The sequence below is a fragment of the Akebia trifoliata genome, chromosome 10 (genome assembly GCF_017979445.1).
Source record: "Akebia trifoliata isolate Shusen 1 chromosome 10, ASM1797944v1, whole genome shotgun sequence".
Lineage (NCBI taxonomy): Eukaryota > Viridiplantae > Streptophyta > Magnoliopsida > Ranunculales > Lardizabalaceae > Akebia > Akebia trifoliata.
This window is the reverse complement of record NC_141384.1, coordinates 26540792-26559872: the sequence shown is the minus strand read 5'-3', so window position 1 is coordinate 26559872 and position 19081 is coordinate 26540792. Positions and strand designations below refer to the sequence as shown.

The window sequence follows — 19081 nt, the reverse complement described above, 5'->3', positions numbered from 1 at the left end:
GCTAAATAGCCTAATATATAATTAATAATATCAGATAGGACCACAGTGACAGTAACCATTAGAATGATTTATCGAATGGTTGGATACATGGCAATACATGACGATGATAAATCAATCTTTGCCAGGCCTCACAGGTGCCAACTAGCTTGGTTGGTAAAATCTTTGGGTAATGTTCAAATCCCGCCAACACTGAATTCAAAAATGAGCTTACCAATCAGGGAAAAAAAAAAAATCTTTGCCTGGCCTCAACCTTCAAACAAATCTCAATTGAGCACTACTTGAAAACGGCGCATCTACTCAGAAACAAAATATTCCAAATGGACCTGAAAATTCTTGTTCCCAATGGAGTGTCCTTGTATGAGTTTGATTTCTTTTGAAGCGTGTTTACAAGGAAAAGGAACTGTCTCATTATAGCAAAGCCATCACAAGCGTGGCTCATTGTGTTGCTCCAGATGACTGGCCAGACCAAAATTTATTGATTCTACACATAGGATAGGGGCATGTAACCCAAGGTTATGGTAATTTGAGTCCAACTATGGCTATCAGCCAGACGTGAGCAGACACATCTATCAGCAATTCGACGGGGCACAAATATTTGAAGACGAATTTAGGCCTCAGATTTTGTTTTCTTTATATATAAAGAAGAAACTTATCTCAAATTGTCATTTCTTTTTCTACTTTCCTCTGTACTCCAAAGAAAAATGAAGCAACCATTCAAAATGTACAAAGTACAAAACCATCCCAAAGCAATGGGGTTAAATTTAGAATGTCAGGTAGTCACATAAGAATGGCATATTTAAAAAAAAAAATTAATATAAGGACAAAAGCTGCTATTTATACAGAAAATGATGTGAATGATCTAATATTTGATCCCATACCAGGTCAGACGGCTCTTCATTTTCATTCAAATAGAGTTGTGGTTTCCTGCTGTCTTCCCATGCTGCTTTAATGGTTGAATCTCATAATCTGGAAAGCTATTTTATGGCCTCCATATAATAGTTCAAGACCTAAAGATCAATTTCTCGGACCTTCACCTAGTCAAAAAAGAGCACAAAAGAGGATAACTTCATCAAGGAAACAAAAATACAAAGTCATTATCGGAAGAAAAATGAATTGCATTTTGGATATATATATATATATATAATTATGATTACTCGGTCAATCCCAACTATCTCGGGTTCTCCTGATAGCCTTTTTCTGTGAAAGGGCCTTCTTGCTTTGCAGTCTCTTTTGCTCTCCAATAGCAGCACTGCAATCACGGAAAACAATGGTGACAATAAGAACTTCACATATTCTATAACTGATTAATCTGAAGGAATTACATTCATGGTTTCAAAACTCATTCGAGACCGAGACGTATCGCCCAAGTCGTCTCGGTATCGGGTATGGAAGGAGACGGACAAGTCAATTTATTGGACGAGATATTAAACCCCATGTTCATTTTTATTTTTTTGAACGAGATGTCTCAAACATATCGGAAAACTCGTCCAAGAAGACTCGGTATCTGGCATGGACGAGATTACATTCCTATTGCATAATCCCAACTGGCAAATGAAAGAAAAACACTGACAACACATGAAGTCATGTCCAAGGTTTAAAATATTGCATCGATTGAATGTTTCGGTTAATGAAAAAACCGATATGGTATTGGCCGATATATTCCCATTGAAACATTCCTGAACATTCAATGTTTCGTATTGGTCTTGGCCGATACCGATACGAATTGACTGATACATTCCAATATTTTAATCCATTATCATGTCATGTCTGTCCAACTATGGAAAAACATGGTTGAATTAATAGGTTGTCTTCAAGTGGCGACATTGAAGAGATGGAAATGCAATAGGCAGGCAGAGTGCTTACATCTTTGCAATCTTTTTCTTTTGCTCTTCTGAAGGCGGAGGTGGTACGTATGAAGCAGCATCAATGATTGCCTGTTCCATTTATTAAAGAAGGAAAAAAAAAAAGGTATCAAATGAAAGTCTCTTTATATATACGTGTCCAATGCATGTTTCAGTTAATGAAAAAAAAATCGATATGGTATTGGCCGATACATACCCGAAACATTCAATGTTTAGTGTCGGGCTTGACTGATACTGATACGTATCACCCAATACATTCCAATATTTTAAACCATGGTCAAAACCACTAGTGTCTGTTTAACTTGTGACAGAACTCACCCACCTAAAATAAATAGTCTCAGTAATAATGCTAAAATTGCTGTTAAATCGTTAACACGAGATAGAAGGTTAACCTATATAATAAAACACAATGGTGGGTCCTGCTACAGCTACAGTTTTGTGTGATATAAACATCCCACTTCAGCTACACTGGAGTGGACCCCACTTTATTACCTTTCCTCTTTACCCCCTTCAACTTTGTTGTTTTTCTCTCCACTCCCCTTTTCAATAATATCTCTCCAATTTTACTATCTTTCCACTTTTTACCCTTTTTCATTAATACCCCTCTTAACTTTACTATCTTTCTTCTTTTACCCCTTTAACCCAAAAGAGGATGCCCATGCCTACGCTAGTAGTCTAATATTACTGCAAGAGAGAAAATAGGGGGCAGCTCACAACCATCATGGTATGGTACCTGCAGTTTCGCCAGAGCATCTTCGATGTTACCCCTGAGGAAGAACGGAAGAATGAAACCAAATTCCTGGGCAACATGTAAGCAAAATGGATAACAAAAATGAGCAGGGGGACAAAAGTTCACTTCTGTGTTCTAGTCTTTGTAGAAGAAATCACGATCTCCCCATCTTTATTGATCCGATTCTTTTCCTGTTAACAAACAGGGATTAAATTAAAAGCTATACAAGACTATAGCCATGACCAGTTCTAGAAAACACATGATCAGAAATAGAAGCGCCTTTGTCTTGGAAAATAGGGGTCTTCCAACAAATTTCAAGGTGAAAATGTATTAACATCCAATACTTCTGGTTAAACTAGAAATAATAAATATATTTTTTTAAAAGAGAAAATTGGGTGAAGGTTGGGGGGTGGGGGAGAAAACTACTCTCAAAAATTAATTTTGAGGTCCCGCTTTTCTCGGGGTGTTCTACAATGATTTCCAAACATGGTTTTGCTGTTGAGCTAATATCCCCACATCTTACTCGAGCATAAAACCCTAGGGTTCTCATACAAGCCAAAAAAAGAGGAGTTCAAATGCTAGTTTAACTACTAGCATGGTTTTGTAAGAATGTTCCTTAATGTTTAGTATCCTTCACGTTAGCCAAAAACATGGGCAGCGATGGAAAGAAAGGCTAATCAATTTACAATGAGCCAGGCACAATTTAAGAAGATAGAAATACTATCTGTACTCCTTAAAATCATGTCCAGCATAAATACAATTTGACATTGTTCCCAATTCATCACAAATCCCCTAAATAGAACTGACAGGCTAACAGTAGCGTACACATGCTTCCACATCAGAATCAACATTATCGGACTATGGTGCAAATATTTAAGTCCTTTTTTGCAAACCCTTTCCATATTGTTTCCTACCAATGAAAATAAAGTGATAAATTGGATAGTTAAGATATTGAGTTGATTTTTCGCCTCGGAGTTTATTCAGCTAAGAACCATCATATACTACGCACTCCCCTCCTAGACATGTACCACATGAACAAGACAGTTAGGGAGGAAGGCTACTTCTGTCCTTGATCCTAATGCTTGGATTTTTCTCACATCAATAAATTATTTCATAAGTGAGTTTTGTAATAAAACTGCCAGAAACAGACCATTTGTGTAATCCTTTCCCTGATCCTGTCACTCAGCCAATATGCATTCTTAACATTGAAGCGCATGTCCACCTTGGTGTTCACTGTGACATGATTTTGAAAGACCAGCCTTTATAAGTTGCAGAAGTGAGAAGATGAAATAGAAGAGCCACAATTAAAAGAAGTAGGTGAACTACTAGAAAAAGATTTAATGTGAAAGATATAGGAGTTAACAGACCTTTGTTAACATTCTGACCTCCAGGCCCACCACTTCTTGCAAAACCAACAGTAACATGGTCTGATAAAAAGAGTAAATAAAACAAGATTCAGATTCACACCACAGAACCAGTAACCAAAGAAGAGCTTAAAGAATGTGGCACAACCCAAGTTAACAGTCAGTTTCCATTTGTCCACAATCGATAAGTGCAATTTTTTTGAAGATTCCCCTTAATGTAGCAGGATGAATAGAGTGACCAAGAAAATTTACAACCACATACATGTAAAAAAGAAACCCATTTTCTTATTGCTACAAGCTTAAAGCTAGAGATAAAAATGATCCAAATGAGAAACCAATATTAGCATCAAATATCCAACAAATAAATAGAATAGTATTTGAAAGAAAAAGAAATGTCCATAAGAGAAATGCAGCCACTGATGCAAACTAAGTGGGAGAATAATGGGTGTGGTCTTGCATTAAGCATAATTTGGGGCTTTAGCCTAAACCCAAATTGAAGAATCCCAAATGACGAACCAAGATATGGGTTAGGAAAGCTATTCTGGTAACAATCATGTACGCAATGACAAATTTTTATTTTTATCAAAGTTTAGACTCAATTCTCTAAAGTGTGATGTGTAGTTTTTTAGATAATTAATAATTTATTTGGAGAGGGACAAACTATTATCCTTGCTTGATGAATTTAAAAAACTCAAATCAGCCCCGTCTTATGGTGGAAGAGGGGAAAAAGCACACTTTTATTGCTTTCTTGGGGATGTAAGCATAGTCACAAAGTTGGAGTACAGGTTCGGAAGAAATTAAGAATGAAACGGGAAAAAGCAATAAATATATATATAAGTCTCCAATATATTTTGAGCAAGAAAACACACTGTTGAATATTTATGTATGATAACATGTTTTCACCCATAATTATACATGTTACGATACTTAAAAAAGTTTAATCAACATATCTTTTGTTCAAAATAAAACATTATTGAAAAATAAAATCATTACATCAAGATATTATCATCAAATCCCATATTTCTATATTAATAAATGGCGGAATCCAATAAATCTTACATTAAACAACTTTCATGAGCCAAATCACAAACAATGATAAGGCCATAAAAAAAGTGTTTTGTTTAAAAAAATGTGATTGAAACAAAAAAGAAAGTGATTTTTTCAAAAAGCGCAACTTCTTAAAAAAAATGCATTTTTTTTAATCATCAGAGATACAAAATGTGTTTTAAACAAGCTTTTTTATTTCCTTCAAAAAAGCACCGTTTTTTGTGACTATGGCAGTAAGTGACACCATAAAAGTGAAGTTGCTACATATATCTTTGAGTGGTTATCAAGTATAATATTTGTAGGTTTGGTTGTTATGTTGAGAGGTTATCAGGTATATTTTTGTAGGTTTGGTTATTATGGCGATGTTTTATGGTGAGATTTAGTCACAGATCTTACAACTTCAATGGTTCTAGTTTTAGCTTGTATTAATGATACTAGATAGTTGAAAATCCTAGTAAATGAATCCCAAACAAATTCTTCATTTAGGACTATTGTGGTTACAAAAAAAACTCACAAAAATTAGTTTTATCATCAAACAATTAATATTAACGAACATTTGAAACGATCAATAAAAACAAACCTTTTTAATAGATAACATCTGAGTAGCATGATTTAAAAACATACTAGTTTTTTTTTTTTTTTGATAAGTTAAATTTATTGAAATAGTCTTTTGTGTTACTTAAAATATAAAGCTGAGTGTTGAATCCATTGTAAAAAAATTCTCCGTTTTGAAATAGCCACTATTAATTCACAACTCTTTTCAATCGGTGATTTAATCCCGACATATTCGCAAAGCTTTTGAAAAAAAAACATTTTATATTATCTTTGCAAATAAAATTTTGCAATTTTGTTTGATGTTATGTTTAATACAAGAAATGTATATTTTTATATTTATTATTATCCATAAATAATAGTGCACACACATTTTTAATTATTATTTATTTTCCCAAACTTTGGCCCCAGTTTTTTCCACAATTTTCTCTTATCGAATAATTCTCTAATCCCAACTTTGTCAGTACGGTTGAATCCTCAAATCCTATTTAAAAAAGAATTGGCAGCTATGACACTTGAACCCAAAGGTGGATTACACTGAGGGCAATGGGGGCACTCGACCCCACAATTTTTTTTTTTAAACTTACATTCTCCTCTTGAAATTTTGATATATTTTGAGTTTGCCACATCACAGACTTTTGGCAGTTGCCCCCATCCCCCACTAATGACATTGCCCCTTGACTCAGGTCATTTCTCATAGACTAATAAGAAATGACCTAAAAGCCCTACTCTACAACCTCTAACAAAAAACCCATTAATTTTTGCCTCAAAACCACTCATCTTCATGTTCTTCCACCTCATCGGGCAACTATAGTTTGCCCCACTACAAGAAAATCCTGGCTCCGCTGTTGCTTGAATCCATACTTGTACAACATAGCTACTAATCCAGTGGATATTTTACTAATTCAACCATACAATAACTTTAATTTACTAATATACCACACATCACTCTAACTAAAACTAAACAACTCATCTCTCTACAACTACAACTACCCAAAACCTTCACAGGAAAAGATTTATCCAAAATCAACATCAATTGGGTTATCTCAATTTGCAAATACAATTATCTCCAAGAATGAATAATTAGGTATATTTGAAGTACCTAAAGTAATTTTGGGGGTAGGCTCGTTTCCAGCAGAGAGAGCTCTCTCTTCAGCTTCTTGAAGAAGCTGATGCACCTGAGACAATCGAGCTGACACCTTCTTATCTCCAGAATCTGAAGCCATGCATCGAATTCCGCCGAAACTAATCCGATTCTCTCTCACAAAGCCCAAGTTGCAGCCGAAATTCGTTGATTTCATTGGAAACATTGGCCCCGATCTCAAGAATGGGGAGGAGAAATGGAGGATTTCACGCATGATCATGCTGGTTGTAGTTCTGATTAAGGCCATTTTCGATTCAGAAATGAAACCCTAGGAGAGAGAAAATTCTCAGAATCGATACCTAGAAGAAGAAAGGGATGACGTTTGGGACGGAGGGAAAATGTAGAACCACTCAAAGAGAGTCTAATTCTTTTTCTCAGCTACAATAGGCCTATCGAGTTTTAGAAACACTATTTATCCGGTTGTGCCACGTGTATAATGAAAACATTCTTTTTAATTTACCCACTAGGTAAGGTTTAAAATGCGTCGAGTTCAGACCGGATATGAGTATATTCAAATCATTTTGTTTTCACTAAATCTGTATCCAGATTTGCTTCTGAATCCAACTCTAATCCTACTACCTAAAATCATATTCAAATCATTTTAGTTTCACTAAGGCGGTATTTGTTTGTACTATTTTTCAGTGTTTATTGCTGAAAAAAATTAAATTCAGTACTTTTGTCAAAATTGCACGTTTGTTTATTCTATATTTTCAACGTTTATTGCTGAAAATAAGTGAAAAAAATTCAACATTATTTTTATGCTGAAAAAAAGTGCTGAAACGATAAGCACTTCACTTTTTTCAACACGGACAAGTATGCCCTTTGTTTTTTTGAGCATGGACAAGTATGCCCTTATTTTTAAAAGGATATTACCTCTTATATCCCATGGATAAGTATATAAACACCCGACAAATTAATAAACCCACACCATAACTAAATTATTTTGTCTTATATGGGTTAAAAGTTTTGGAATGACTTGATTTTTTGTGAGGATAATCTCTACAATGAGGAGATCATCCTCACAAAAAATCAGCACATCTTGAAACTTCTAACCCTATCAAAATAAGTTCAAGAACCGTAAATTGTCATTTTTTTTTTTGAAAACTATTTTTGAAGAGTTAGAAGTTTCAAAATAGAATGATTTTTTGTGAGGATGATCTCTAGACCATATAGACCATCCTCACTAAAAATTTGCTCATTCCAAAAATTTTAACCCATATAAAATAAAACAAAAAATGGCTATAGTGTGGGTTGCCCTTATTAATTCATAAGGTGCTTTTATAATTACACATCCTTCATTTCCATCGAAAATTATTCATCCAAAATTAAGTTCTTTTAAAGTTGATTTCAAATTTTGGTGACTTGTATGACATTATTATTTTTAATTTGAAATTTGTGGGATTTTATAAATAGAAATTATTATTTATAAATTGAAGATTTGAGTATTATTTATTATTTAAAAATAAATTGTATTTTAATTTTATAAGAAATAATATATTTTATTGTGTTTGATAATAAATAAGCATTTGAAACATACAAACAATGTATAATATGATTGTAAGGGTAACAAAGACAATTTACCAGTTTCAGCAATGTGTAACAAACATGATTCAGCATCTAAATAAACAACTTTTTCAGCACTTAAATTCAGCGCTTATAAGTTTCAACGTTTAATGCTATTCAGCACTTATTTTTTTCAGTTTAACAAACAGCACCTAAATCTGTATTCAAATCCAATCTGACCGAATTAATTGATTTGGGTTGGTCAGGTCAAATAATTTTGAACTGCTCAAGAAAAATCTTTAAAAGGTGACTTAAACTCAAAGTATTTTCTTTTTTGGAGGGAGGCTTTGGCACTGTGCCCAACACTTGTTGATTAAAGAATGATATCTTAAAAAATATAAAATATAACTTATAAAGTAATATATCATTTATATCTAGGCAGATACCCGACTTAGGTCAAGGGAAATCAATCCATATCCGACCAATTTTTTTAATTTGAATATACTTGAAGGAATTAAATCCACTAAATTCAGATTCGGATCACTCGGATTTCAGATAAAAATCTAACCCATTTTAAGCCCTAGGACTAGGGGTGTCAATGGATCGGGTCTAGATTGGGTCAATGTTGTACCAATCCAATAAGGATTAGATTGGATTGTAACTAATCCAATAAACATTGATCTAATCATAATCGGATTGGGTTTTTATCATATCTCAATAATAATATATCCAAACTCGAACTGATTACAATTGGATCAAGTCCGAATTGGGCCCAATTCCAATTTGATATATAAAATCTAAATAAACTTCATATATTATGTATTTCTCATATTTTATTAGATTGGATCACTCGAGGGAGAAGTCAGAATTTTCTTGTAGAGAGGGCAAATAATATTTGACAAATAAGGTTGAAGAGCGTGAAGATAAATGATTTTGAAGAGAAAATTCAAGGGTTTTTTTTCTTAGAGATTGAAAAATAGGGCATTTTGTCATTTCTCATTAGTCTATGAGAAAAGACCTAAGTCAAGAGGGCAATGCCACAAGTTTTAAAAATATATATAGGCATCTCAAATATTGACTAAAATGCCTACATGCCCCTCTGACCTGGGTTTTCTTTTCTAATAGATTAATGCAAATGGCCTCAATACACTCGTCCCCAACTTAAAATAAAAAATCCCTTTGATTTTCTATTCTCAATTAGTGATCGTCATCATCTTGGGCAAAAGTTTTTACCCTAATCTTGAACCATACGACTCCTTCAAACCTAAAGAACGAGATATGATTTTTGAAAAAAAACATAAGATATTTTGAAAGAATTAAGGTGAGGTTCAAAAATATGAATTGAAAATGAGGTTAAATAAATTGACATTAATTTTCGGTAGAAATTAAAGAGTTTGAAGATGACTAATTTTAGGTTAAAAATGAAGGATTTTCAATGATAGAATGATGGTATTTACGTTATTTCTGGTTAGTGTAGTAAGGTCAGTAATGGGGGCATGTCTTCAATTTGAAAACATAGGGACATCTCAAATATTCACCCAAATGTGGAGGGTTGCCAAAATAAAATATAAAAAATATTGGAGTGGGGCTGGGGGGGGGGGGGGGGGGGGGGGGGGGATCAGGGGCATGCCATGAGTTTGAAAAAAATAAGGGTATCTCAAATATCCACAAAACATCGAGGGGGCATGTTATGGAATGGAATGCAAAGGGGTGTCTCAAATATTTATGGAAAATTTGAGGGGGACTAACAAGGTCAAAATGGGTAAGTCGTATCTCAAATATTAAGCAAATAGAGGGAGTTTTAATAAATCCAAAATATTGAATTGGGTAAGGGCAACAACCAAAAATTCCAAAAATTTGTGGGGGTAAACTCACAATATATATATAAAATTTAATGGTATCATTTTATAAAATTCCCTTGGGGGCAAGTGCCCCCATTGCCTCCCATTGTAAATCCTCCTTGCGGGTCACTCTTGAAATGCGGGCCAATGGCCAAAGGTAAGTTCCACATATGACATCTAAAAAGTAGCTAACTAGCTTTTCAATGGATATAATCTAGACTTTTTTTTATTGATTTGGTTGGTTGAGATGATTTGAGCATGTTCAACACAGGTCTATTACTACACCAATTAAAAGAAATAGTCAAGTTGAAGATCTTAAAGGATAAGACAATTACACAAAAGAATGTGGATGGAGACATTGAAAGTTGATATGAACCTACTCTCAACAACAAAAAACTTGCTTTAAACATAGTGGAATGGAGGAATAAGATACGTTTAACTGACCCTAAATTTTTTGAATAAGACTTTATCGTTGTTGTTGTTGATATTCATCAGAGATTGGATTCAAATTTAGTAATAAACTCTAGGAGGAGAAAGGTCAACAAAATATATTGACTAACTAATGAAAAAAATAAAAAAAGACCATTTAGGGGCATGCTTGGATCAAGGGTGGTTGTGCCCTTAGCATTTGGCTTTCCTTCAAAAATTTCAAACTAATGATACAAAACACTAGACCCCTAAAAATACAAAGACCTAGATGAGTAATACATGTCATTAGTTATTTACAATTGAGATCTGACATTATTTTAAGGCAAATTGTAGCCCTAATCACCTCAACAAGAAGGAAAATTGAAGACAAAAGAAACCCACAAAGGGGGAAAATTCAAAAAAAGTTCAAGCCTCAATCCCTTTTCTTTGAGGTGATCTAATCCTAAAAACATGTTCTTCACCTGTGCACTTATCAATTTTAACAACCCAATGACTCCTCTTAACTGCACCACCACCACCACCACCACCACCACTACCAACCTTGTTTGTTGCAGCTATTCTATTTACTAGCAACCCCTCTCCAATGGGTAATAACTGGGTCTTGGACCCACTACTCCACCAGGACCCCTTACAAAATGCATTATAGCCCACAATGACGGCACTGCTATGCTTTGGACCCATGTGTGCTGCTCGAAAAACACCTTCATGATCATCTAGATTGCAATCGATAAGCACAAAATCCGCTCCTCTAAAGTAATTCGACAGAAGGGTTCGAGCATCCCCGATAACAAATTCCACATTATTGACATTAGGTCCTAGAGCATCTTCTGAGGCTTTAAGTTCATTGAGCCCACGAAGGATACAGATGACACGACCACATGTTTGATGTGCCGCAGCAACTAGAGCTAGTGTGGTAGAACCTGCGGTCCCAGCGCATATCTCCACCATGAATTGCGCGCTATTGCCCGCGGCGAGTGCGGATACAAACTCAGCTACATCTGGCTCTTTGTCTCTCTTTCCCTAAAGCACCAAAATTAAAACAACTTACATTAGAAAAAAATTGACACATACTAAATTCAAGTATTAAGTACTTAGCTTTTGCTAATAAGGGAAATATGTGATGCATGAGTTCTCTTGCTTACCATTTTCAAGGTACTTAGGTAAGCTTTGATAGCATTCTCAGCAGACCAACAAGTCATCTTTCTTTCTCTCTTTTTCTTCTTTGTTTCTCTTCTTGTTATCTCCTTAACTTGTTTTTTGAAGAAGAAGAGACTCTTTCAACCCTATATTTAAAAGATGGAGGTGTTGGGATCTTTTGATTCTTGGAATTATATGGAATTAAATTGGGGGGGTTGTTATTATTGATGGGATTGTGTCATTCCAACTGGCAATTAAGGTTAAATAAAACTTAAAAATTTATTAACATGGGTAGACTCCCTAAAATAATTGAGTCTTAGGTTTGAATTCTTAGAAGAAGATTACATTAATATAATTGTGTCTGAGAGGCTGTCCTACCTGATGTGTCATGTGACACACATGGATGGGTTGGCATTACTATCCACAGACATTTACTTACACATCAGAACTTTTGCAAAATAAAATGGATTTATTTTCACATTTATTATTGCTTTTGCATTTAATTTATATAACAATGCAATTTGCAACAAATCATACATGAGCAACTGGGCTTTGTTATATCCTGCAGCCTAATTTATTGGGAATACACAGTGGACCTATGTCTTAGAGAGAGTTATTTTCATTGTGATCAACAAGTTCTGATTATTATCTTTCCTTTTCGTTTCTGATTATGTCAAACCAATCAACAATTGACAAAAAAAACATCAATTTATGTCACATTGTATTATGTTTAGTAAAACATAGGAGAATTATTTCAAATCAAAGTCCATTAAATGTGTGAAGAAATCAAATAACAAAGATAACACAATTGCATAAAGCATAAGGATTTATGTGATTCGACAGTATAGCTATGTCCACGGAACATAACAAGAACAATCACTACTTTCTCATACGTTTTACAACTCTAGAGATCTCTATTTCTATAACCGAAAGTTACCAAAACAAGTAAAACTCCCTAAAAATGGAAAATTCTTAAGAAAATATTACATGATTGTTCTTTTCTTACCCCTCAACAAATTCGGGTTGAGAATGCTACCCCATGCACCTTTGCAAGTTTGCATAACGCAACAAAATACAGGACATTTACACAACAAAATGGTTATGATCAACCAATTGGATCAATTGAATTTTCATAACTATTTTAGGAAAACGTAAAAGCACCCCCTATAAGTGATAACTTAAGGGAAAGTCAAGTGAGATAATTTGGCCATATATGCAATAAAGGCTAATTATAGTCCCAGGCATAATGAATATGCAAGTTGAAGGTTACAAAAGAATCAAAGAAACCAAAAAAAGTGTAATTTAGATACATTGCTCACATTTTGGTGAATATTTGAGATACCAGTATTTTCAAACCGATGGCAAGCCATCCTTAAGCTCACTCTTCTCTTATTGACTAGTGAAAATGACCTAAATGCCCTTATCTTCAAGTTTTAATTAACCAACAACCCTTGAATTTTCTTCCCTAAACAAGTCATCCTCAAGATCTTCAACCTATATGATAAGTTATTCTTAATTTATTGAACATTATTTTCAATTTAGAGTTTCAACCTTGCCTTAATTCCTTGTAGAAAAATTACCCAATTTTAATTCCATCATTTTCTAATTCAAAAATACTATATTGCTCTTGAGGTTTGGAGGTTGAAATAGATAGAATCCTAACATTAAAGAGTAGGGTAAAAATATTTACCCAAAAGATTGAAGATGATTGGTTTTGAAAGAAAATGAAGGAATTTTTTTTTTTTATAAATATTTTTTATTACAGGATGAAGACAAAGACATTTTGATTGATTTCGATGCTAGAGAAGATTGAGAACAACGGGAGCATGGGAAGCGAATCTTCTGTAACACACGATTACTGTAGCAACCTTGTAGCACACTTTCAACAATTGAAAGAGTGCCACATCAACGATAAAATTATATCTCACAACTTAAAATATGGTGAGTTCAGTAGCCGTTCATTTTTACAGAGATGGATCTATCTCAAAAGTTTGTTTTTTTTTTTTTTTTTTCAATTTTTTTTAATCAGATCTAAGTTATGATGATAAGAGGTTGAGATGTTAATTTTACAAGAAAAATACTTCTCTCTCATTCTTAGAAAGTATGCTACATAGTTGCTATAGGAACCGTGTGCTATAGAGGATCCACTTCTGGGAGCCGGCCATCAATCTGAAAAAACAAGTAAATTTGTCTACATTACCTAAAAAATATTGAAATAGTGAGAGTAGATAAGTACATTATAATTAATCGAAGACACGACTTCAGAGAATTGAATGGAGGAATAAGATTTGTCATAGAATAGTAATATTTATAAATATGTAACTTAAAATGACAAAAAACAAATAGAAAATGCCAAGCGAACACTTACCAACATGTCGTAAAATCGCTGTCGAAGTGGCACCAAGTTGTGCCTTGTGACCTTCTTGGATACCACCTTAATACTTAATTAATAAATTTTAAATTGTAGATGCTTAGCTAAACTTTATCTAACATAATGTCTTCGGTCACTACGCCATTCCCCAAATATTCGTAATGCATTAGCTGTACTGTCCCCTACACTATACGGACCATTATAAACTAAAGAAATGAAGAACACGTAGAGAAACATCAGATTTGGTAGGCTTTCTGCAAGACAAACTAAGCAAGGCCCACGTTCATTTTTTAACATTTAGCCAACAAGATTCTTATATTATATCTTCTTTATTTTTTTTAGAATTGGAGTGGACCGGTCCAACCCGGTTCAACTATTGGAATCGGGAGCTTTGGTGTTTCTGCCCACTGAGTCAGAATATAATTGTACTAGATCATGACTATTAGTGGACGGAAATTTGAAAAAAAATCAAGCATTAATGTCTTATTCTTATATATTAAAAGTGATACATTAAAATTTGAATAATTTACTAATAAATTTGAGGGTCTAACTTGAACGCAATTGATAATGAGTCGAGAGGCCCAGGAACTTATAAGAGAGAGACAAGGACTGCCCTCCCTCTGCGTGTGTGAGCCGGATTGGGCCAAAGTAAGTGGTTATATGAACTGGATGTAGTCGAGGAGAAAAAGTTTCTCTCTGATACTATGATATATTTGGGGTCCAACTCAAAATCAATTGAAAATGAGTAAAGCGGTCCATGAGCTTATAAGGAGAGAGACAAGACAATGAGTGTTTGATGTGGGACTAACCTCAACATATACACTATACTTGATGGTACTACACTCTATATCAGAAAAGAAGCAATCTAACTTGATACACGTCACCAAAACCATGAGTATAAGATGTAATTAGAGGTGGTGGGTGCTATTATACCACTTCAAGTAAAGGAATGGAACCTTATGAAATCCACAATTGGGGAAGGAGCTTATGCTTGTTGGGACTATGTTTGCTATCGGTGTGTTACAACTTTTCAACCTCTACATCTGTTTGCTCACTTGTAAATTTCGTGATGCAACGCAATTGAATGCTACTTTGCATATTTTGGATTGGGATCTATTGCGTTTTGTATTCCACGATGATCATTTCTTGCAGTTTGATCCATGTCTTGTTCTGATACATCTGATAAAGTACTTATATGAGTGGAATGGATGGTCAATCATTTTTATTTTTTCTTGGCAAGACCTAGACTCATTAAATGATGGTTAATGGGTTGAAGAAATGGTGGGAACCTTGTGTTTGGGATTTTCAAAATCCACACACCTTAACATTTCTGTATGTACTATTTGTATCTCAATTTTTTTTATTTTCAATTTTTTTTTGCTTATAAAATATCAAATACACTCCAACACTCAAGTTGAGTAATAATAAAACATTTCCCCCCTTTAATTTGCAATTTTATAATAAAAAACTCCCTTGGAGTTTTGATGACTCCAAAGGACTCTTACTTTATCAAGTCTATTACCCAACGAATCTTGGAGAGGGATTAACATTTTTTTAAAAGATTTTATACCTATAATACCTTAATTCTTTCAATCAAATACTTATTATATCCTGTTTCCTTTCAACATCAATTATCTCTTTCCAAAATCATCATTTGACCCGCATGGCTACATGAGCAATCCAATGCCAAATTCATCTAGAATTCACCATAAAACTCAAATTAAAAAAATAAAAATAGAATAATTTTTAGACTTAATTAATGGTTTTGGGACATAATATATGTTGAGAGAGAGCAAGAGAGAGATTGAGAGAGGATATAATAGGTATTTGATTTAAAAAATTAAATGTATTATGAGTATTTATTTTTTAAAATAACATGCATCATACTCCAAGGTTTATTGGGTGATAGACTTGATAAAGTAAGGTTCTCATAGATTTGTCAAAACTCTAAGGGAAAATGCAATAGTGAGATCTGCTCGTTAAATTTATCTATTTTTAATTTTTTATCTATTAGGAAATTTATCTCTAATTTTGAGATGACACATGTATAATGAAAGATAAAATCACATTTGTTCCCTATATAGTATGATATCAAATATGAGATGTACGACTTTTATTAGAAATTTATAAAGTTCAATCTTTAAAAACAAAATTCACATAAAATATGCATATCATTTGAGATCTTGCTAATAATGAGCCAGACCGGATCCTTTTACCTTGACAAAGCAACCCATCGATTATAATCTATTATACGTTAACATATATAATAAATCAACAAAATTTGTAATTAAAAATTTAAAATAGCCGACTAAACTACAGGGATATAGCTTTGCCCCAACAACCCACACAAGGATCTAAGCCCGATCACGTTGCTTCATGCACAGATACATTAATAATCAAAGCAACCCTCATTTATTTATGTCTTCTTGTCTCTCTTGCATCTTCAGATCTAACAAAAGTTGATTCCTTCTGTCTTATTCTGTGGGAGAGAAGAGGTAGTATGGTATTGCTACCATGATATATTAAGTTTTTTTCTTATATATTAAGCTTAAGAGATATATATATATTTTTCTTGGGATCGAGAGAAGAGAAGGTGATGAGAAGTACACCCTATCAGGAGACATGTCTACATGGGTCAATGCACACGAGTGGTCGAGAAAAATCGTAACTACCATGTAATAATATCTTATCCTATACGGTTAAAATTATGGATTATATATATATATATATATCTGTGTGTGTGTGATTTGATCATGTTAATTTGATAATAAGTTTTAGGTTGTGTGGAGGGTAGAAATTGCAAGGATTCCAATACTGCCACATGTCACAACATAAGGATTTGTTTACAATCTCAATCAGGACGAGTCCGTCTTTGAAGCGACCAGCCCACTTCAAAATGTTGAAGGAACCCTTCTTGTTACAAGACACATGACATTTTGTATTTATTTTATGTCCCTACATTTTCATTAATATTTAGAATACCTCCTTAGAAATGTCACGTGTAATCTAAAGGAGAGGGTTCCTTCGATATTTTGACGCAGGATGTCCGTTTCAAAGTTTTTTCTAATCAGGACAAGTTGATCTAATGAAACACAGTTGAAGAGTCGGATCTTCAGGCATCATTTAGTGATGCCTCGCTTGGATGGTCGGGAGACCATAGTAGGAGGTCCATATTTTCAGATGTGGTAAATTACAGAAAATTAGGGTTACTGTGAAACGTGTGCAATCTAGGTACTAGTTCTAGAAAGAATCTAAAGAACAAATCAACAAGTGTTGCGCATAGTGGCTAGGGCCTACCTACTCCGTCTTGAGTTCTCGTAGCCCACTCTCAAGGATTTATCTTGACTTACTTGGTATTTGTGGTTTGTTGGGTATTGCCACTAACAGGGGTTTCGGGCATGAGATATGATGTTTTAAGAGGTTAGTTGCCTCGCTATTGCTAGTCCAGTCTACATATCCGGGCAACCTGTCATATAAAAAATGAAAAAAAAAAAAAAAAATTCTAAGGAGCTGATCGAGAAAGGTTTATCTTATAAAAATCACAATGATTAAAGGTACATGTTAATAACCCTAAAACTTTGAAGAATTCTTCAGTGTTTAACTTGGACGTGAGAGGGTTTGGTGAAGATACAACTAGAAATCGAGGATTTCATCAATCAAGCTTTGATCTTGAGGTGGATCTTGAAAATTGCATTCACGGTTTGTCCATGGGAAGTATGAACTAGTTTGAACCCTTGAAAGACACTTCGTACTAAAATCAATGGACCTTGGCGTTGAATTTAGTCATTTTGTTTCACGTATTGCTAGAAGTTTAATGGAGCATTTTGTTTAGAAAATTATTTACAATGACTAAAATGGTCAAGCAATTTGAACTGTCTAAACCATGGACACTATCATCATCATCAAAGTTCAAAAAATTTACGATCTGTTGAGTTCTATTTGAAGTTATGTCGTTTTTTTTTTTTTTAATTTTAAATTTTTGTATGTTTTTTCAGATTTACTAAAAATCATGGAAAGGTAAACTAAATTGATGACTGCCACAAAAATAAAAATGGTGACATATGAACCGTTTGTTTTACCAAATATTCTCTTGATTATATTCTAAACAAGCATTGTAGTGAGCCAACACTAAGTGAAAACTGAAAAATATGATAGGAAAATTCGACCGGCCGAGGCCCACGAATTTTAGAAATCGAATTTGGCCATTGAATTTCTTCCATTCTCCATTAATTTGATGATTTCAGTCCATCGAAAGAAAAAGTTCAACAATGAAAAGTTTGACACTTTGGTCTGTCAAATTTTATGAAATTTGACGGCTTTGGACAGTAAAAAATGGACATTTTTCACGTTGTGCAAGATCCATAGAAATTTTCTCAAGGATGCGATGCAGATGTAGAACAGATCATTGATGCGTTTTTAAGATGCCTAGATCAGATGAAACTAGGCTGAAAAAATTAATATTGCCACCACATGCCCCAACTTCCAATGGAAGTGATTTTGACAATAATTATGAGAATTACTATTCTAATATACCGTTGGAAAACGTACGGGTCAATTGATGGAAGTCTATTGATCATTTGGAGAATCACGAAAAAAAAAAGTTCATTAGGTGGGTGGGTCAATTTTTTAGTTTAGAGTTGAACATTAGAGCAATTCCAAGGGGAAACTCTATTTTGATATTCCATAATTAATATGAGTATTATGAATCACCGTTTTGGATGTTCAAGGTGTTTGCACTTCAACAATGTCTTCCAAAATGGTGATCCATAAATATTTTAATATATTTTTTTATTCAATCCTGGATGAAAATCCTACGAAAACCCTACCCAATTGTCAAAAAATTTGAAGAAAAAAAAAAAAACATGGAATAGGACCACATGTCTTCCATTTTGAGCGTTAAAAATCTAAAATTTTAAAATGAAAGAGGTTTTGGAAGTCTGCATTGGAGATCCTTAGTGACTCCAAAATGACAATTGAGGAAAATGGAAGAGGTTTTGGAAGATGCGTTAGAGTGCTCTTATTAAATTTTTTGCATTTTTTTATCTTGTTATTTTTAGACTTTATTTATTTATTTATTATTATTTGGGATTTTAGGAGATGA

General features: G+C 33.8%; 2 protein-coding genes across 2 annotated transcripts; both read right to left on the bottom strand.

Annotated features, from left to right (window-relative positions):
• Positions 1-729: 729 nt before the first annotated feature.
• On the bottom strand, positions 730-7092 carry LOC147393489 (Class I peptide chain release factor). Its single transcript, XM_086456590.1, has 8 exons — positions 6658-7092; positions 3960-4019; positions 3743-3825; positions 2719-2783; positions 2596-2629; positions 1864-1934; positions 1155-1249; positions 730-1034 (listed from the first exon to the last, which is right to left on the bottom strand). Exons 1-7 carry the CDS (start codon positions 6944-6946, stop codon positions 1159-1161), a joined length of 693 nt encoding a protein of 230 aa, XP_086312716.1. The 5' UTR covers positions 6947-7092; the 3' UTR covers positions 730-1034; positions 1155-1158.
• A 3633-nt stretch (positions 7093-10725) lies between these two features.
• Positions 10726-11671, bottom strand: LOC147393488 (DUF1442 family protein (DUF1442)). The gene is made up of 2 exons (XM_086455259.1): positions 11615-11671; positions 10726-11492 (listed from the first exon to the last, which is right to left on the bottom strand). Exons 1-2 carry the CDS (start codon positions 11669-11671, stop codon positions 10878-10880), a joined length of 672 nt encoding a protein of 223 aa, XP_086311385.1. The 3' UTR covers positions 10726-10877.
• Positions 11672-19081: the final 7410 nt, after the last annotated feature.